General features: G+C 40.7%; 1 protein-coding gene across 1 annotated transcript in view; it reads right to left on the minus strand.

Annotated features, from left to right (window-relative positions):
• Positions 1 to 2,174: 2,174 nt before the first annotated feature.
• The window catches only part of LOC109933306 (serine/threonine-protein kinase DCLK3-like), a 41,401-nt gene continuing 20,983 nt past the window's right edge, over positions 2,175 to 22,592 (minus strand). Inside the window, exons 2-5 of the mRNA XM_020532280.2 lie at positions 13,154 to 14,973; positions 7,008 to 7,140; positions 3,081 to 3,248; positions 2,175 to 2,371 (exon numbers count right to left, since the gene is read on the minus strand). Of these exons, the coding sequence (XP_020387869.1) occupies positions 2,175 to 2,371; positions 3,081 to 3,248; positions 7,008 to 7,140; positions 13,154 to 14,973 (2,318 nt within the window). The remainder of the gene's footprint in view (positions 2,372 to 3,080; positions 3,249 to 7,007; positions 7,141 to 13,153; positions 14,974 to 22,592) is intronic.

Raw genomic sequence — 22,592 nt, forward strand, 5'->3', positions numbered from 1 at the left:
CAACTGTCTCTTCACACCACTGTAATATCCTTTATTTAAATTTCCTCTTGCTTACAAGTGAAGTTGGAAATTTTAAATCCTTGAAGCATATGCTATGCTTCAAACAAGGTGCTACAGGTTGATGAAGAGGAGGAGACTAGCCTCTGTTACTTACTGATAATGTATGTCCAGCTGATTAACAGCAACTACTAGCCAGTTCTCTATCTGGTACTTTACCATCATTTTAAATTCCTTGTGGATATGATATAAAATACAAGATTACTAGAAAAGAATTCTAAAGGTCTGACCATTTATTCCATTAGGCCAGATAAGTCTAAATAAATCAAATGAGGCTGCATTGGATCAAAGACAGCATAAATTTTTCACCCCAATCTAAAATTTTGGCCATGTCTGCTCTTGGCAGACATTATGTTGGCACAATCAATTAATAGGTATTAGGTGAAATAAGTAGACATTTATGCTACTACAATCTGTGATAACTATAATAACTGCATTGTGCAAATGACTCAACCCCAAAATTAGAGGGTACAGTTGGATCAGCTAAAAAGCTACTAGAAACAACGTTATTAGATTAGCAAAATATTAAATCAATAACGGTTACAATGACCAAACCAAAAGCATTCTAGGCAGCCCATTTTATTTTGTTTTCAAAAGGACAAGAAAACATGTTCATCTTCAAATAAGGGAACACATCAATCAACATTTGTTTGCTGAAATTAAATTTCTCCAGAACTTAAACACATTGTACAGAGACCACAGTGAAGGGGAATTAAACAGCTGATATCCTCGAAATTTTACAAATAAAGTTGAATCTGAAGCAAACATACAGCAGCTACTTTTATTTTAAAACATTCACTTGTGGGGTGTGAGAGTCACTGGTTGGGCAGGATTTATTGTGCATCCCTACTTGCTACTTAAGTGAAATAAGCTCCGACAACAACTTAATCAACACTCCCAAAATATACAACTTGTTTGTGTGCATATTAGTTAGTGCTACAATACAGCACACTTATATACAAAACCCTTTAACAGTTTAGACATTAATATAAACAAATACCACCACTTAACTTAAAAGTACAGATTTTGGCAAGTTAAAACATTCTACATCAAATGGTTTTGCTAGAATTTAATAGACCCATCAGTCAGAATATGTCCCTTCCACAGAAATGCCCCAAGACCACAGCCTATTGCGAGCATAAGAATGGCGTCTCCTGGGGAGGCAGACTGAGGGGCGTTTTAGAACAAAAAAATACCATGGTGAGATTGGGTGGGGGCACTGGGTGGGGGTGTGCGTTAATGCAGATGTAGTGGTGTAACACTGGTACCTTAGGATTTCAGTACCCTCCATGATGAGGCAGATCATGCACATTCACTACAGTATTGGGATTGCATCTTACACTTGGGTTCCACATGGACCAATACTCTGAATACTACCAAACAGCCCTCATTTTCAATTGTCAATGGATGAATTCCTGACTGAGGCTGATATCACTGATTTAAAAAAGGTGGCTGATTGGTGTGTGTCTGTGTGTGATTGGATGATTGGCTGTGTGTTTCATGTGGTCTTCTGGAATTTCTTTTTTTTCTCCATGTGTAGCAAAATTCCTATTGCACTGATTTATTTTCAGCGCTGAACTGGACAAAGGATTTTTAAAATTGTATTAGTTTTCCTCATACATGATATTAGTGGATCAGAAGCATCGCAGGTCATGTGGATAGATTTGATGGAATAGCCAGTCATCTTTTATCCATCATTTTCATACAATGTGTAAAGACCCTGAAAAAACATATAGACTGCAATTCCCTAGTTTCAATATTCTTAAAATGCTACCTCCCACAGATGGGCATACCTGTTTTCTGCCATCAATGCCACACATAGTAGAAATGAGGGGAAAGACCTGTTTCACTTCATCTCTGTCTCAGATCGACTGAAAAGTTCCAGTGAGCAGCCTTGGGATCTTCCTTCCATCTACTATTAGCAATGTTAGTTATAAATAAAATCTAAAAATACAGCATCATCACAATACTGACACCTTTTCATCTTTTTCTGTGTATAACTTATTTATTTGGGCTACTCCAAATATATTTTTCATTAATGCTGGAAAGTCAAGTGCCAGTAGCTTTTTTTTTGCTTGAAGATGGGACATTTCAGAGTCAGCCCTCGGGGTGGAATTCTATGTTGCAGAGTTCAGAACCTCCTGTCGACGACAGCGCCTGAAATGTTGCCCAATGTTCATGCTTACTTCCCGCTGTAAGTTGTGAGTGTTCCGCTTGGCTGTTGACCAGATCCAAGGATGCTTGAGAACCTGCTGCGCAGTGTATCGATTTCTGGGATTCACCACCAGAAGCTTGCTCACAAGATCCTTGGCACCTGACCAAAGCAGATCACAAAACAATCATCTAAATCATGCCACCTACCACTGAAGCACTGGCACAGAGACAAAGCTAACAAGGAGATAGTTTTGGAAAGTAACTTCTCCAGTTGCTGGCTCCTGAAGAGGACAGATGCCTATGTGGAGCATGTGATAATAATGCAAATCACCCCACTGAAAATTTAAACATTCCTGGCAACCACATCAACTGTGCATGTATCAGGACTTCCTCAGCCCCCCATCACTGATTGAACTTTGTTGGTTCTGGATCTCCAATGCAAGCTGCCAACTCCCTGGCACCCTCCCTTATGCTATCGAGTTACACAAGGAAATTGCTAACACATCTGCATAAAGCCAACTGGTGGATGGACCTTTAGATGAACATGTACCAGGCACCACCAGATTCTTGTGCATCACTGACTTGATCAGAAGGATAATACATAATTACAGAAAATGTTAGTAAGTCTCCATTGCAAGCGTATTAAAAGTAAGAAACCACCACAGGTGTGAGGCTCTACCCATCAAAAACATACCACTGGAGATAATCTCTAAGTATGAACCCACTGTCAGGGAGCAAAATTCCATTTCCCACCTAATTAAGTTGTCCCACTGTCACATTTCCCCTTCTTGTAGACCCTACAAAATCCCCCAAATTCATTTCCTCTCTGCTGATTTAACTAACTAATCGCAGCATAAAATGAATCTCACCATCAGAAATACTGTCCCAGTACGGAGAAAGGAATTCATATTCTCCAAGTTGGATCATTTCAAATAACTCCTCTTGGTCTCGCTCCAGACTACGAAATGGAGGAAAGCCACACAACAGGATATACAGGATTACACCAGTGGCCCACATATCCACTTCCAACCCATAGCCTATGAAAAGAATGTAACCAAATGTTAAAGAGATTGTGAAATTCCTTCAATAGATACACAGATACTAACTGTAGCTGAGGGTCATATCAGTGTTCTATTGAACTTAGCACCACAAAAGGAGCAGGTTGAATGGAAGAGTTTGTCTTTTATATGTTGCAATAGTAACTGTATGAAATTAAATACAAGGAAGGCAAATTTAACTTAATGCCCCAAAATGACATCTGTAACATAAAATTATAGCCTGAATAAAGCTGTAATACAAGGCCAAACTAATGGTTAGACGCATGTTTTGTTGAAAGGTCAACATTTCACTGAACATCTATGTACAAGCACAAAATGGTATTAATCAAAAATAATGAATTACAAAGCAGAATAGGAATACTTCCATTGTACAGGGGCTTAGTCATATCTCGGCTGCACTAATGTGTTTGGTCTGTGCATAGCACCTCAGAGAGAATAGGCTGACCTTACAGGAGACAAAAAAAGACAGAAATTGCTGGAAAAGCTCAGCAGGTCTGGCAGCATCTGTGAAGAAAAAATCAGAGTTAATGTTTCAGGCCTGGTGACCCTTCCTCAGACCTTAGAGGAGGTATAACATAGATTGACCAGCACAACATTTAAAGGGTTGAATCATGCAGCTAAAATGCATAAAGTTGGCTGGTTTCCCTTGAATTTAAAATGTTGACAGCAATTCTAATTGAGATCTTTAAGAGAGGTTTGACACTGTCGATACATAAAAAAAAAAATTTCCCTCTGCTGGAGGATTCTTGAAAAACACAGTATGAAATTAGAGCTTAAACTAAGCAATTTAGCAGTGGAATCAGAAAGGTCTATTACATGCAGTGGGTACTGGAAAGCTAGAATTCTCTCCCAAAATACTGTAGCTGCTGGATCAATTGAAACTTTCAAGACTAGACATTCTAGGTATTTGTATTGCAGGGTATCAAGGGATACTGATCAAATGAAGTTGAGGCACTTCAGCCATGGTCTAATTGAATATCAGTTCAGGCAGTACAGGATTGAATGGCGAGCTCCTGTTGCTACATTCCTATATATAAGCACTGCATATGCTGAAACAAGTTGAATCAGGGCATATTCAGTATGCAGGATAAAGATTAGGGTGGTACGGTGGTTCAGTGGTTAGCACTGCTGCCTCACAGCGCCAGGGACCTGGGTTCAATTCCACTCTCGGGTGACTGTCTGTGTGGAGTTTGCACATTCTCCCTGTGTCTATGTGGGTTTCCTCTGGGTGCTCCAGTTTCCTCCCACAGTCCAAAAATGTGCAGGCTAGGTGGATTGGCCATGCTAAGAATTGTCTGTAGTATTCAGGGATGTGGAGATTAGGTGGGTTATAGGTGGATGTGTCAGTATGTACTTGTTGGGCCGAAGGGCCTGTTTCCACACTGTAGGGATTCTATGATTTCTAAGTAAGGGAAATATGACTACAATAGACATGTGAATGTTAGAATGCCACTTGTCTAAGGGATTAATGCCAATTTGTACTGGTTTGTCATTGCAGTTTTATACGGGAACTTGTTTATAATTTTGACTCATTTGGGGGATGACAGGAGAGGTGGTGAGAAATTTGAACTTCAACATTACCATGGAGTACTCTTGATATATTAAAATCTGGAAAATTACTAGATGGCACAACATCTGATCTCCAATCAGGAGGCAAGGAGTTCTGGAAGAGGTATTTTTCATTTGCAAGTATTTTCTCCAATGGCGTCTGCACAGAAACACCTTAAGCTTGCTGACCACCATTTCTTCTCATTGAAGGTAATGCTAAATGACACCAGATAGTGGGAATATGGAAACACTAAAATCTATTCTGTCACAAATAAATAAATTACCCAATTTTCAGTTGTTGATTCTCCTAAACTGGGGTCAAGCACACTTTTTTCTCATGTCAATACCAAAAGGAATTGTTAACATTTGGAAAATTTGTGATTTGAACTGTCAAGAATAATGCAACATGGTGCACTAAATACGACTGTGCATTTTAAACTAAATCCATTACAAACAACCTATAAGAGAAGGAACATGGCATCTGTTGTATGATGCTTAATTATTCATGATATGGCAGATAGTTTTCCTACCTTGTATATGATGCACATTTATTGGGGTGTTAGGATAGAGAGTTACCCACCACTGAATTTCAAGCCTCTGACTTGCTTTTGTAGCCACCATATTTATATAGCTGGTGCAGTTCAGTTCCTGGTTGAGTATAACCCTGAGAATTTGATTGTGAGGGATTTAGAAATTGTAATTCCAATGCAAGCCAAGGGGCAATAGTTATATTCTCTTTTGTTGGATATAGTTATTCTCTGGCACTTGTGTGGAGTGAATGTTACTCAAACCTAAATATTATCCTGATCTTGCTGCATATGAGCACAGGCTGCTACATTATTTACGGAGTTGGCAATGGGGCAGAACATCCAATAACAGTTGTAGATGTTTGGGTCTAGATCACTACCCTAAGGAAATCCTGCAGCAACATGATGGAGCAGAGACGATTGACATCCAAAAACCACACCTTCTTCTTCTAGAAGGGTCTAGACCCGAAATGTCAGCTTTCCTGTTCCTCTGATGCTGCCTGGCCTGCTGTGTTTATCCAGCTCTACACCTTGTTATCTCTTCTTTTTTTGTGCCATGCAGGTCTCCAGCCAGTGCTGAGTTTTCCCTATGACTCCCATTAATTTCAATTTTACACCTTGATACCGCAGGGTCAAATTCTGCCTTGATGTCAAAGCCAGTGGCCCTCGCTTCATCTTTGAATTCAGCTTTGTCTACACGTGGATAGGAGCTATAATGAAGTATGAATCTGGGTGGTCCTGGCAGAACCTCATATTCTTCTGAAGAGCCTGCATCTAGCAGCAAAGTTGTAGCCACTCTCTACTCAGATTGGAGTTAAAACTGCAATATCACTGGGCTCCGATGTGCTTAGTTTAAAAGAAGGTTCTACGTACTGTGGCTGGCATCTTGCCCACCTCCCCAGAAGAGTTAGTAAAAGTTAGCAACAATGTAAACTGGGTCAGACACTGAAGGCTAAGTTATAAATTAGATTATAACTATTTATGTGCCTGGTAGGGTTAAAATCAATCCATATTTAAGCCTAATGAATTATCACTTTTTATATGAATGAGTTGACAGAAAAAAATCACTTGGCCCACAGGTTGGCTGAGTACCGTGCCTGTACTCTACCTGGAGCAGGCCGGTGGCTACGTGATGATGTTTACCACAGTACTTCGGTGCAGGAGGTCTGAGCGATGAATAATTATTAAAAAATTCTCTCCAAAAATTATTAAAATAGGAAGTAAAAAATCCACCTTCAACTCCATTATACACAGTGGGCTGAAAGAATTGGTTTTGTAAATCAGGCAGCCTATGGTCATTCCAAACTTTGCGCATTTATTGAAGGGTACAGTCTGCATGCAGGATCCAAGGTCTCTGTTTAAGTGGCTCATAATGGTACTCCGTTATCAACCGTAAGAGATGAATGCATTCTGTTGCATGATAGAGATTGATAGATAATACAGAACAGTACATAGATACAGGACTAAAATCAAATACAATCCAGACAACAGAAGAAGCATTATCAAGGTGGAATACAAATAACAAAATATGCTGCACAGCAAGTAAATATCCCGCAACACTCTGTGCAATGATGGAAATAATGACTAACAGGACTAAACAGGAAACAAGATTATAATATTTAATTCTTACTATAAGGATATATTTTCCTATTGTCTTTAATACCTTTCTCAGAGAGGATTTCAGGAGCTACATATGTCGGTGTCCCACATACAGTAAATATGGGGCTGGTCACTTTCAGAGCGAGGCCAAAGTCGGCTAGTTTTAACGTTGGGCTTCCATCAGCTTTATGTTGAACCTACAGTTGGAAATCAAATGTGTGAAAGAATTAAAATGAAACAGTTCATGCCCACAGATAATTATAGAAAATGTTATGCTGTTCAATGTAAAGTTTGTTGATGTTAGGGAATGGAATACCAAGCAGCATCAAGTAAATGCTTATCATGGAGTGTACCTGGGTACAGTGTTTAACCCCCTCCACATTGCACTAACAAATCACAATTGTTGTTCCAGTGAGATTCGTCTATTTCCTACACCAGTTATCCTGGGCCAGTACAAGAGGGATTGTTGATTTTGTGTGAAAACTATAGGGCCTGTTATATTGTGGCTATTCACATTAGGATTGGAGTTGAGGCTACCTAACCTCATTTCACATAGAGCGTTGAAAGCTACTAGTAAGCAGAAATTTTTGTTACATTTGTCGAAGCTGGATGGATGTGAACTGCAGCCTACAAGTGAAAGCTTCAATGCACCAATTAGTCTCCGAGCACTTTTATTCACAAATTGCCACAACATCGTCAATAAAACCTGATAAGTTTACATTTTATGGAGTAGCAAAACTTTACATAACAGGAGAAGGAATCTAGGTGTGCGGTTCACTGCTGTGAATCTCAGAATCATATCAAAGTACAGATAATCATATGCATAATGTAATGAAGGGCTTCATTTGGCCATCATGTTTGTGCTGGCTCCTGTAGTGAATCTACTCAATCCATCCAACTCATGCTACACAATGCCTCACTGGGAATGTAAACTTTATCCTCAACAGCCAGGGTCAAATCAACTCCTGGAGAATATTGTCAAGTTAAACTCGAGAAGCCTCCAGGGTTGAAATAAGGAGGGAAACATGCAGCTGTGGCACAACCATTTTAAAGCAGATTTGCTGGATTTAGTCTTAAAAGGCAATGGGAATATTAAATAAAACATGGCAAGTTATTTTCAGTCAGTATATGTGTACCATTTTTAGTCATGGAATGTCTTCCATCTCAATCTGGAAACCTTCCCGTAGTGGCAGGTGAACTTTTATTTTACTTTTTCAAGGGATGTGCATATCACGGACATAGCCAGCATTTGGTGCACATCCCTAATTGCCCTTATAGTCAGTGGTTTACTAGGTCATTTCAGGGGATTCACAAGAGTCAGTCACATTGCTGTGGGTCTGGAATTACCTTTACCAGAATGAGTAAGGATGATATGTTACTTTCCTTAGTGAACCAGTTATCGTTATATGACAACAAGGTGCAGGGCTGGATGAACACAGCAGGCCAAGCAGCATCATAGGAGCAGAGAGGCTGACGTTTCGGGCCTAGACCCTTCAGTTATATGACAATTGATGATAGTTTCATGGTCATCATTACTGAAACTACATTTCATTTCCAGATTTTATTAATTGAATTGGAATTTCACAAGCTGATGTGATAGGATTTGAACCTTTGTCCCCACAACATTGGCCCATGCCTCTGGAATGCTCATCCAGCAACATTACTCTCCACCATCATTTCCCCAGCTTTATAGAAATGACCTTCAGGAAATGTGACCAAGATCACAGAATCAAGACGAGATAATGGTCAATGGATTAGATAGATACACCTGCAATACCCTAATTAAGTGGCATAACTACAGCAATCATGTTCTGATTGACACAGTAACTCCAATTCCGTAAAACCTAAAATTGGATTAACGAAAATAATTTCATTCTATTATCTCTCCAATCCAGTTTACTGAGATGATTATTCTTCATTGCCTCACATAGTATTACATCCTTCCTTCTCCTACAAACTTCCAGACTGTTTGAATTTCGGCTACCACCTCCAGTGTGTCTCCAAATGACCGAAAGTGGTTTCTGGCCTGGATGCACACAAGGCAGCATGCCATTTGACATTAAGGTTGGAATCTTGTTGAACCATCAGGGGTCTCTGATAGTGAGCAAGAAACCTATGCTGCCTTTATTTGGGGAAAACCCACCAAACCACAAGCCAAGTGGGAAAGCCAACAGCAAGGCTTCCCTGGAATCAAGATTCTGGGTGATGAATTCTCACCTACTGACAGCTGCCCGCTAATCAGAGGCCTCCAAGTCTTGTTCTCAGCCACATCACTGAGGAGGTCATTGATGTTCCTAGAAAAGCATACACTGGATCCTCTGGATCGCACAGCGACTCATGCCACTGGCAGGTAATGTGGGGTGATCCCACTTCCAAATGTCATTCCTTTACACTTAAGGGCATCAATCAGTAGCAGTGCAGGAGATTCAAGCAGAAGCAGCAAACTGGTTTCAGGTATGCCACCGTCATATCTAATTAAGTACCAGTTCCTCCGCCCAAGCTCACCATCAGTGAGACAGCAGAAAATTCTGCCCTGAAAATCAACTGTGATGAGCAAAGAGAGGAGGATTTCTATATTTATTGAGGGACCTAGGGCTCTTACTATCACTTCCTGGATCTGCCATAAACCTTTACATAGAGAATCTGGAAACCGGTGACAATTTGTAAACTGGTGGCAATTCTATTGGGGGAGTAAGGTTATTTGCATATTTGGGTAATCAGCATTTCGTGACTAGTTGGCAGTATAGGCATCATCATCAAAATTTTGCCACATTGAACCCTGTGCTTTTACCCAGTTTTCAACCAATGTCTTTTGGCGGGGTCTGAAAATGGATAGCTGATCCCCTGGTCTGCTGTGCTGCAGACTTCAAAGGAATTTTGAAGAGGCCATTAACAAAATCCTGTCCAAGTAAATGATTCGTGCTGTGTAGGTGTAATCCACCTTTTAGAAACATTAATCACATACCTTGAGGATTTTCTATATTCTCTTCTAACCATCTTATATTAATTGCGAAGGAGACCTTAGCAAACAATTAGTCTGGCCAGCAGATTCACAAGAAGGTCCTCAATATGCAGCCAGGGATAAAATTTCACTCATCATTATCCGAGGAGCTTTTGACTTTTTTAAAGACGTACAAATTGAATCCAAGGTGACTGGTTGACTGCTTTGAAGAACATCTACGTTCTGCTCACACAAAAGACCCTGAACGACCTGTTGCCTGCCACTTTAACACACTGGCCAACATCTCTGTCTCAGGCTTGCTGCAGTGTTCAAGTGAAGCTTAACGAAAAGCTGGAAAACAACACCTCATTTTCTGCTTGGGGACTCTGCAGCCCTTCGGACTCAATATCGAGTTCAATCATTTTAGGGCCTAAACTTTCCCATGTCCTAGCCCCCTACCACACACACCAAGCCTTATTATTACATAGTCTGCCATCACACACTAAGTTTAAGAGCCATGAGGTTATGCTGCAGCTCTATAAAACTCTGGTTAGACCACACTTGGAATATTGTGTTCAGTTCTGGTCACCTCATTATAGGAAAGATGTGGAAGCTTTGGAGAGGGTGCAAAGGAGATTTACCAGGATGCTGCCTGGACTGGAGGGCAGGTCTTATGAGGAAAGGTTGAGGGAGCTAGGGCTTTTTTCATTGGAGCGAAGAAGGATGAGAGGTGACTTGATAGAGGTTTATAAGATGATGAGACGCAGAGATAAAGTGGATAGTCAGAGACAAAAACAAAGTTTCTGGAAAAGCTCAGCAGTTCTGGCAGCATCTGTGAAGGAGAAAACAGAGTTAACGTTTCGGGTCTGGTGACCCTTCCTCAGCAGTTCTTTTGGTTTATATTTGGATAGTCAGAGACATTTTCCCAGGGCGGAAATGACTATTACGAGTGGGCATAATTTTAAGGTGATTGAAGGAAGGTATAGGGGAGATGTTAGAGGTAGGTTCTTCACACAGAGAGTGGTGGGCGTGTGAAAGCACTGCCGGCAGTGGTAGTGGAGTCAGATATTTAGATACTTTTAAACGACTCTTGGATAGGCGCATGGAGGATAGTAAAATGTAGGGTATGCAGGGTAGATTGATCTTAGTAGGATAATAGGTCAGCACAACATCGTGGGCTGAAGGGCCTGCACTGTGCTGTACTGTTCTATGCCCTATGTTCTACCTGTTGTTAGTCACTAACAGTCCCCATTAACAACTATGCACCCTCCCAGTCTGATCGTTATCAACTCCTTTGTCGATCCAACTGCTCTTCTCTGTCTCTTTGGGCTCTATCCTATCGTTTACTCCCTAGCCCACCCCTTTCCCTTTTTATTTTTGCAATTTTTTCCCAGCTATTATCACCGGAAGGGTCACCGGACCCAAAATATTAACTCGGATTTCTCTTCACAGATGCTGCTGGACCTGCTGAGCTTTTCCAGCAACTTTGTTTTTGGTCCAAGATGACTGCTCTGGTCTTTATGGAGCTTTCTTTGTGCAAATCTACTTTTAGCAGGTTCACTGAAGGATGGACAGGTTATGAGAGCTTTACTGGGCCAAAAACCTTCAAGTGGATAAGGTGGCACACTGCTTTCATCTGGAGAGCTGTTTTCCATGAGTATGATGATTCTAATCTAGCCTAAAATAAAAATTTCTACTCCGAGTTGTCAGAGATTGTTCTTTGTCAAGGTAGAGCCACTCATCTGTTCTAGTGATCCACAAAGAAGCTTTTTGTGCAAATTGTGTTTAAGTAAGAGGGTCATATTTGTGTTGAAGGTAATGAATGTCAAGTATCAAAGAATCGTGCTGCTTCATCTGTGGATTGGAGAAACCAGGCTCTCAACTACTGGAAAATGGGTTCTTTTAAAATATTGACACTTGGAAACAGTGTAAATTCGAGCCTATTGGACTGGTTGCTCAACAATAGCTTTTTCTTTCATTAAAAGTTAAAATGATTCCCCTTTGGCTCTTTGATCGTGAAGTGTTAAGAATTCCAACAATGGGTGGAATTCAATGACCACTCAATTAGTGTCCTGAGAAAATGTACATGATTGGGAAACTAAACCGAAAGAAAATGATCAAGGGTAACCAGGGATGGGCAAAACTGCTGGCCAGCCAGTGACATCCACAATATTTGAATGAATAAAAAAAATCCTAATCCAGTTTCTGGGGCAGAAGGAGGTGCCTTAACAGTTCCTGAATGAGAAAAGCTATATTTCACCAACAACTATCAGTCCAATTAATAGAAGAACTAGGGTAAGGATCCTTTTACTTGTGATAACATCTAAAAGTAAGTTTTATCATAATAATGAAAAACTTTAAATGTATTGAATAAAATTGTTAACTCAATTACTGATAAACACAGTACACACTAAACCAAAGATTCATTCAAGCCACAAAGACAACTTTTACAAATCACTTGCTGATTCATGGCTCACAGGTTTAAATTGATTTCCTCACTTTTGAAATAAAACATGAATTTTATAGGTCCCCATTCTTTAGCCTCATCAAGGTTTGAAGAAGATATCCTCATATTCATCATGCATTAATTTCAATAGATGGAAATCTAAACAGAGGATAAATTGGATCTGTGTTTGAGCTTCCAATATACACCCAACACAAAAGTTTACCCCAAGATTTCAAAAGGGTGAGCTTGTTAATTCATAATCTGAAAATCTTCTGACATATTGTGAAACCTCATTATAACTTTGCTCCTTGTTTATTACATAACCAGATGGGTGCCTTCTAATGCATGCTCAGACGTCTCTGCTAAATTTCCAAGACATCTACAGCAAATAAGTAAGTAGAAAGGGCAATTTAAAGTTGGATAACATGAGGATGAATTATATTTAAAGAGCAAAAATAGCAATGGTTGATATTATAATGATATTCAAAATACAATGTGGGCAAAATCACAATTTTCTCCAAACCACAATGTGTGACATATATAGTGCCTTCAACATCCCAAGGTGCTCTCAGATAAAATAAATCAAGTCACATAAGTTATTAGAGCAGGTAACCAACTAGTAAGTAATATCTCAAAGGAGGAGAGAGGTAAAGAGGATCAAGATTCTAAGATTTAAACTGCTCGGGACACAACCATTAATATTGGGATGAAAGAAATAGTGGATTTAACACTGTGGAATCCATTAGTGATGGATAAATGAGGAAGAATGCAATGTTATGAATAGATGCATTCTGTAGTGTAAAAAATACTTGTCAGTACTTACAAGAAGATTTTCTGGTTTCAAATCACGATGTACAATGTTCTTTTTGTGGATGTATGCTAATGCATCACAAAGGTTGTCCATCATAAGGGCAGCATTGCTTTCTGTAAACTTAACACTATCTGCAATTGCATCAAATAGGTCTCCTCCATGAATGTATTCCATAATAAGGTATATTTCACCCTTTGTCTCGAACTCTTCAATGAACCTTACAATATGAGGATGAGACAGGCTCTTTACAATTGTAATTTCATTTTCAATCATAACCTCTTTTCCTTTTAACTTAGATTTATCAATGATCTTCACTGCATATTCATATTCTGTATTCTTAAGCCGACATTCTTTTACTGAAGCAAAGTTACCATCTCCAATAGTTCTACCAATTTCATAATAGTGCTCAATTTCTCTTTGAGGTTGTGATTGCTGTGATCTTGACACCAGTAATTGTGTTTCTCTGGAGTGAATGTTATGGTCTTCTTTGATTAAAGCTTGTTCTATTCTGATTGCTTTCACAGGTTGTTTTTGACCTTCTTCCACTTCTTCATTATTCCATATTTGTTCTTCCTCATCCCTTGAAGTTTCCTGAGCACAACAGCATTTTTTTGTATCTTCTTGCTTTGTATTTTTACGGCTTTCATCTCTTAGACTAAGCAGTTCATCTTCTGTTCTCCATTGGTGATCCTCTATTCTCCCTTGTCGTCTTTCAAGCTTCACTTTACCACATTTATCTGTTTGTCCTTCTTCTTTAATTTTCTTCTGTTCCCTCCTTATATTCTTTAATGGCTGTTCTCCTTCTGTATCACATTTATCTTCTTTCCATTTACTTCTGTTTCTTGCTACCTCTCTCCTTTCTATTTCCTTAAACTCATAAGACATTTTTTGTTTACTGGTGCCTTCAATTCTATCTTCTTCCCATTCAGTTCTTCCTATCTGCAACAGCTTCATTTCTTCCGTTCTTTTACATCCTCTTTCATATGTCTCTATACCCTTCTCTATTCCTCTATTCTTCTCTTTGTTTTTATGCTTCTTCTCCTTTTTGTTGATTTGGTACTTCTCCATTTCTTCTTTGTCCCTTTCAAAACTTCTATCATTATTCTGCTGCCTTGCTATCTCATCCAGCTCTCTGCATTCTCTTGCCCATATCTCCTGTTCCCATTTCCGAGCTCTCTCTCTTTCTTGTTGTCCCACTCTGGCTCGGACATCTTCCATCTTTTTGGCAGTTTGTCTATCGGATTGGGCAACCTCAGCATGCTCAAACTCAGCATTTTTGAATCTCAGCTCATTGTCTCTGTGAGGAGGTGTCTCAGAATTACACCAGTGTTGCTGGATCAAACTCCAGGCATATGGATTCTTAGGATAGAGTTCTCTTAATACTCTCTTTATATCACTTACAGTTATCCGCTCCCTCCCAGCAGCAATAAACACATCATCTCCTCTGTAGAAGTCTGAAATACTTCTCACTTCTTTCCCTTTCAAAGTGTACAGCTTTTTCACACATTCACTCTTGCCATGGAGATGTCCCATAGCTTCTGCTATATCACTTACGAGTTGCTCAAATGTCTGTGTACAGTGTCTGTTCAAAAGAATGGTCACCTTCTTATGAGATTGGCCACTTGCTTTTATTACCGTCATGATTCTCGGCTTTGCAGGGCTGGTCTCAGAGTGGACATCATGACAGCAGCTCCTTTTATGAATGATCCTATTGCAACTGGTTGCACCAGACAGGGAGTGTTCAAAAGTACCCCGTGTTATGGGTGGATATGTTGCCCGCAGGTTATCTTTCTGGTGCTCACTGCTTAGGTCATCAAACAAGGCTTGTTTCTCTGGAAGACAGAAGATTTAATAATGTAGTTTGCCATGTTAAAACCAGCTGTTTACAAAATTTAAAATCAGAAAAGCTCCAGTGATCACAACTGTCCAGCACGAGTGCACAATATGCAAGAGACTTACGTAAGACTGAATTATTCCTTTGCACTGTGCTAAAGGTCTAGACAGGAGAGAGTTTAGATGTTGGTTTTTTTTAGTGTTCTCATTGACCCATTTGTCATCAAATGCAATTAGTAAATAAACCATTGAGGGTCTGGAGCCAACAGTCACCATGACATATTGTGCATTACTAGTTAACTTAATAAGCAGTTCTGAATCTTAAATTATAATTAAGCCTTTCAATCCGATCAGAAATTTTGCAACAATGCAGAAGGTTTAGTTTCTCCACTGCTACTTTATGATTTTGCCTTTATTTCCATTAACCTGTTTAGTCAACACGGCCCCAAATGTTTAAGTGTAATTGATTCCAATATTTTACAATGTGAACTTTAATTGTTAAAGCTAAAAATGATTTTCTATAAAGCAGGAACCGCAAATTAAATATTCAAAACAATAGCTGCCAAGGAAGCAGCCCTGAAATTGGCACAGAATAGCATAAACAGTGAGATCTATCAGTCTACACTCAACATTTCACAGTAAATCCTAAAGACAGCTGGTAATTGACTGCTTAGGCCCTAGCTCTTATGAAAATAACAGGGATGCAGACTTTAGGTACCTGGTCATTCAATGAAAATGGTTCATGTGTACCAGCAAAAACCAAAAGAACTGCGGATGCTGCAAATCCGGAACAAAAACAAAGTTGCTGGAAAAGCTCAGCAGGTCTGGCAGCATCTGTGGAGGAGAAAACAGAGTTAACATTTCGGTTCCGGTGACTCTTCCTCAGAACTGTTCTGAGAGCATTTCCGAAGAAGGGTCTAGGCCTGAAACGTCAGCCTTCCTGCTCCTCTGATGCTGCTTGGCCTGCTGTGCTCGTCCAGCTCTACACCTTGTTATCTGAGCTTTTCCAGCAACTCTGTTTTTGTTCATGTGTACCAGCAGTTGGTTATCTGACTACTAGGGAACTAGTGTAACATGTGTGAACTTTTTAAGGTGGTCATTAACTTGTATGCATTTCTGTGCACAGCATCATCACACTACAATCAAGCATAGTATTTCTTTTGTTTATTCATTCATGGGATGTGGGCTTTGTGGGATGCTATAAATACTGGCCCAGCCATAGTTGCCGTTGAGAAAGTGGTGCTGTGCTACTTTCTTGAAATCCTGTAATCTGTTTGATGTAGGTACACCCACAATATTGTTAGGGAGAGAGTTCTAGTATTCTGACCCAGTGACACTGAAGAAATGGTGATATATTTCCAAGAAAGGATGGTCAGCGCCTTGGGGGGTAACTTGCAGGTGGTAGGGGTTGCCATGTATTTGCTGCCCTTATCCTTCTAGACGGTAGTGATCATTGGTTTATGAGGTGCTATCCAACATGCCTTGGTGATTTGTTGCAGTGAATCTTATAGTTTCTAATGAGCATTGGTGGTGAAAGGAGTGCATTGTTGTGAATATCATGCCAATCAAGTGCACTGCTTTGTCTTACATAGTGGTAAGCTTTTTGAGTGTTCTTGGAGCCACACTCCTCCAGGCAAATGGAGACTATTCCATCACACTCCTGACTTGCATCTTGCAGATGGTGGACAGGATTTGGAGAGGGTCAGGTGTTCAGTTACTCATGGCATGATTCCTACATGTTAACCTGCTTTGGTAGCGATCATATTTATATGGATTATCCATATCAGTTTTTGGTTAATCGTAAGCCCCCCAGGATGTTATTAGTAGGAGATTCAGTGATGGCAATGCTGTTGAAGGTCAAGGGTCCATAGTTAGACACTCTGTTGATGTAAATGGTCATTACCTGGCACTCCAATGACTGATACAAGTTGCTTGTCAGTCTAAACCTGGATATTGTCCTGTCTTGTTGCATTTGGAATTCTTCAGTATGAGGAGTCGCGAATGGTGCTGAACATTGATGATTGCACAGTGAACATCTCCACTTATGACCTTATAATGGAGGGAAGTTCATTGATGAAGCAGCTGAAGATGGTTGGGTCAAGCACACTACCCTGAGGAACTTCTACAAAAGTATCCTGGAACTGAGATGACCAACCTCCAACAATCACAACTATCTCCCTATATGACAGGTGTCAACAGACAACCCCTTGATTCCCACTGAGTCCAGATTTGCTCAGGCTCCTTGATTCCACATTATGTCAAATACTGCCTTGATATCCAGGGCAGTTGCTCACACCTCCCCACCGAAGTTCATCTCTTTTATCTATTTTGAACCAAGGCTGTACTAAGGTGAGAAGCTGTGGTCCTTGGGGAACACAGATGGGGTGGCAAGAGCAGCTTACTGCTGAGCAAGTGCCGCTTGATAGCACTGTTGATGACACCTTCCATCACTTTATTGCTAATGGGACGGTAATCGGCTGGGTTGGATTTGTCCTGCTTTGTGAGTACAGGACCCACCTGCGAAATCTTCCCCATTGTTAGGTAAATGCTAATGTTGTAGCTGTACTTGAATAGCTTGGTTAGGCGTATGGCAAGGTTGTTGACTTGCTCGCCGAGCTAGCTTGTTCTCGTTCAGACGTTTCGTCACCATGCTGGGTGAGATCATCAGTGAAGCCTCCAATGAAGCGATATTATTCTACTCCACTTGGAATTTATACTGTCCGGTCCGTTACAGTGAGTACTGTCATTTCCGGTTTTGATCTGTATGAGTTTGTTTGTGTGGTCCAATTCTATATGTTAGTTGATTGCATTATGGGTTGAGAACAATGCCTCTAGGAATTCCCGTGCGTGTCTATGTTTGGCTTGGGCTACTATGGTTACCTTGTCCCAGTTAAACTGATGGCCTTCGTTGTCTGAGTGTACCGATACTAAGGAGAGTTTGTCGTGCCGTTTTGCTGCAAGTTGATGTTCATGTATTCTGATGGCTAGTTTCCTTCTTGTCTGTCCAATGTTTGTGGCAGTCGTTGCATGGTATTTTGTAAACCAAGTTGGTTCTGCATGTTGTGGGAATGGGGTCTTTGATCCTTGTGAGTGTTTGTCGTAGCGTGGCTGTGGGCTTGTGGGCCACCATGATTTCTAGTGGTCGTTGGAGTCTCGTTGTCAGTACTGATAGGTTCCTGATAGAGGGCAGTATGGCCAGTGTGTTAGGGCGTACTGTGTCCTCCTGTTGTCTGTTATGTAGGCATCTGTGGATGAAGTTGTGGGGATATCTGTTGATAGTGAGGATTTTGTATAAGTGTTCTTCCTCTTTCCCGCAGAGATCTGGAGTGTTGCAGTGTGTTGTGGCCTGTTTAAATAGTGTTCTAATGCAGTTTTGTTTGTGGACATTGGGGTGGTTGTTGTGGAAGTTGAGAATTTGATCAGTGTGGGTTGCTTTTCTGTATACTGAAGTTTGGAACTCCCGGTTAGTCAGTCATTCTATCTTAAAATCCAGAAATGGAAGTTGATTGTTATTTTCTTCTTCCCTTGCGAATTTAATCCCTGTGAATATGCTGTTGATGAAGTGGTGGGTCTCTTCCAATTTGTTGCGTTTAATAATGACAAATGTGCCACCTACGTACTGGATCCACAGTTTAAATTGAATGTGGGGGAGGCTGGTGTGTTGTAGTCTTTGCATGACTGCTCCTGTGATGAGTCCTGAGATGGGTGACCCCATTGGTGTACCGTTGATCTGGATCACGAGTCTTCAGTATTATTCCAAGAACATTGTCAGGACCCAAAATTTTTACAGTATCCAGTGCCTTCAGCTGTTTCTCAATATGTGGAGGGAATCAAATTGACTGAAAACTGGCATCTGTGTTGCTGGGGACCTCCAGAAGAAGCCAGGATGGATCATCCATTCAGTGCCTCTGGCTGGAGATTGCTGCAAATTTATCAGCCTTAATCTTTTGCACTGAAGTGGTGGACTCTCCTGTCATTAAAAGATGTGAGTAGTGGTGGAGGCTCCTCCCACAGTGAGTTGTATATTCGTCCTCCATCATTCATGGCTGGATATGGCAGGACTGCAGAGCTTTGAACTGATGTATTGGTTTTGGAATCACTTAACTTTGTCTATCACTTGCTGCTTATGCTGTTTGACACACAAGTGGTCCCAAATTGTAGCTTCACCAGGTTAACACCTCATTTTAAGCTATGATGGTGTGGATGGTGGCATGTCCTCCTGCACTCTTTATTGAACCACACTTGATGGCCATGGTAGAGGGAGGTTTGTACTGGACCATGAGGGTTCAGACTGTGTTGGAGTGTAATTTTGCTGATAGACGCTGAAGTCCCCCAAACAGTGTACATTCTGTGTCCTTGTCATCCTGAGTGCATCCTCCAAGTGGTGTTCAACATGGAAGAGTACCAATTCGCATGCTGGTGGTTCAGACGGGGGATGGAAGGTTTGGTGGTAGGTAGTACTCAGCAGCCCATTTTGACCTGATGCCACGAGGTCTTGTGGGGTCTGGAGTCATTGTTGAAGACTCCCAGGGTAAATCTCTTTTGACTGTATACCACGGTGAAGGTACTTCTGCTGAGTGTTCTGCCAGTGGGCCGGGCGTGATAATGTAGGGCCTGGTGTCAATCAGAAAATTAAAATCCATGAAGCAAAGGGAATGCAGTATGCATGGGTTGCTTCACTATACATATAGGTTAGGTAAATTGAATCAGCACCAATGCTCTAGGGGTATTTGCAAGACATAGACTTGTGGTGTTCAGGAATTGGGTAAATGAAGTCAAGGATCAATTCAGCCACGATTTAATTGCATGGTATACCAGACCTGAATGTCTATGTGTCTATTTCTAGGCTAAGATATACCCACGCTCTACATTGAGAGAGGACAGACAAAAGTGAAAGTAGCATCGGTTTACTCAATAACACGCTACATGCTGAAACAATATGAATTAGAGCAGTATAAACATTGAAAGGGATAATATAGTCTGCTGTTGGAGAAAGGAGGATTTCTCCATATCAATCAGTGAAGAAAATGAAAGGCAGGCTTCTCTTTGATTACATCAAACAGCATTGAAACTAAGAAGCCTGCGTCATTACTCTTTTAGATCAGATCTCCTATTTCAATGATAATAAGAACAGAAGATGTTAAGAATACTCAGCAGGTCTGCCTGCGTCTGCAGAGAGAGAAAAAAAAACAGGTAAAAACTGTAGGATGTGTAATTTGATTTGTCTCCAACCTGTTCTTTCCACAAATGCTGCCAGACATTCTGTGTACTTTCCAGCATTTTCTGATTTAATTTCAGATTTCCAGTACAGAATTTTGCTTGCTTGCAATGAATATACTCCTGTTAAATAGACTACGTTTTTGCTGTTTCCTCAAACACTTTTTCCAAAAAGAAACACAGTGGGAACACACTTTCGGAACGGATAATTCTGCTGCTGTAGAAGGTAAAATGCATGAAATTGACTTGCATTTCATATAGAAACTACCGAACATGACATGGCATTGGTGGTTCACACATTGGGGTAGAAATTAAGTCTGTGTTTGTTTTTAACCTTAGGTTCATGGGGCCTCAGCTACATATTTGGCATGAGCTTTCTGCATTAGCTTGATCTCCATAGGCAGCTCAGACCATCAGACACCAGCCGCCCCGCCATGGTGTGATCCAGGAAGATAGGTGGAACAGAAAATACTAGCATTTTCTATATACTCTGCTAACTATCACAGTTCCTGCAGATCCATGTTCATCCACCTTGGTCTACTTGGATCGAGCGGTAGAGCAGTCTGCATGAGCCAAATGGCCTGATTCTTCCTCTACATCTTACAGTCTTATGGTCTTCAGAATCTGTATTTAGCTGATGACTCCAAGATCCACTGAAGTTGGTAGGTCCAAACCACTTTTTAAAAGGGATCCTCTAACACATAGTTGTGCTTCACTTTTGCACAATAATCTCATTGGTGGGACTTTATCAAAAGCTTTCTGACAGTCCAAATACACCACATCCACTTATCTATTAAGAACAGGAGTAGGCCATTCAGCTCATTGAGTTTGCTCCACTATTTAATATGATCATGGTCGACTGAACACTGATTGCCCATTACCCACACTATCCTTATAAACCACTACACCCCCAATTGGTAATCAACTATTAACATTTACTGAGCTTCTTCAGCGCTTGGGTCAAGAATTCCAACGATCATAAACCTGGGCTAAATAAAATGTTATCACCTTGTCCTAAATGGCATCACCCTTATTTTTGATTGTGCCCCAGTGGTACTGGACTCCCCAACCAGGAGAAACATCTTACCTGCATCGATTCAATCCCTTTAAATATTTTGTAGGTTTCAATGAGATCAACTCATTGCTTGATACTCTTAAAAATGCAGACCCTAGTTTACCACTTGCATCCTCAAAAAGCTCCAGTGGCTTTGCCTTTCCCTTTTATAAAGGGAATGGTGGCTCAGTGGTTAGCACTGCTGCCTCACAGCATCAGGGACCTGGGTTCAATTCCAGCCTCAGGCAACTGTCTGTGTGGAGTTTGCACATTCTCCCCATGTCTGTGTGGGTTTCCTCCCACAGTCCAAAGATGTGCAGGCTAGGTGGATTGGCCATGCTACAGTGCCCAGGGATGTTTAGGTCAGGTGGGTTAGACATGGGAAATGCAAGGGTAGGGGAATGAGTCTGGGTGGGATGCTCTTCAGAGGGTCAGTGTGGACTTGTTGGGCCAAATGGCCTGTTTCCACACTGGAGGGATTCTATGAAATTTATGTTGACTTTATGTAATCCCACTGGCATTTTCTTAGTGCTTCTTATCATATCCTTCATAATTGACTGCAGTATTTTCCTCACTACAGCCTGTAATTCCCTAATTTCTTTGTTTTCCCTTTTTTAAATAGTGGGGTTGCATCTTCCACCCACCAGTTGGCCAGAATTCACAAAACTTTGAAAGGTGAAAAGCAACACATCCACTAATTGCATGGCCACCTCCTTTAGTCCCATAGAACGCACAGTTTGGCTTTGAAAATGCCCAATAGTTTATATGTTGGACTGTTGTTGATATTAAATATGTCAGTAAAATTGCATGAAGTTAGACTGACAACAGACAAGACACTATGACTACTGCCAAGAAATATGGCTTGGAGTTGCTAGAACAGACATAACAGTGGTGGTAGTCAGGTGCCATGAGTGGAACTATTTTCTAATTCGATTTCACAGACAAATGGAGGCAACAACTGAGTTTTGCCACCTACTGAGCAACCCAGGACAAGACATCCCTGCACTACCTGTGGCTGGGAAGATAATTCTGGTCATAGGTTTTAACCACCATTGTAGCCAGTGAACAAAGGACTGACACCAGGGTAACTAAAATGAGATTTGTCCTTCAATTACTAAATTCTGATTATTCCGTGATGAACCCTTGTCCTCCCAACTCAGTAATGTGTCATGGTGACTGTGTTTCATATCCTTAGTCTTCTAGTATCATCCATCACTTGGTGGTCCAATACAAGTTTGTGAAATTCACCTAGGTGGGATAATGTCAGGTGGGTATATAACTGATAGAACATAGAACATAGAACATAGAACAGTACAGCACAGTACAAGCCCTTCAGCCCACGATGTT

Source organism: Rhincodon typus, chromosome 4 (assembly GCF_021869965.1).
Source record: "Rhincodon typus isolate 14 chromosome 4, sRhiTyp1.1, whole genome shotgun sequence".
In the NCBI taxonomy this organism is placed as follows: Eukaryota; Metazoa; Chordata; class Chondrichthyes; order Orectolobiformes; family Rhincodontidae; genus Rhincodon; species Rhincodon typus.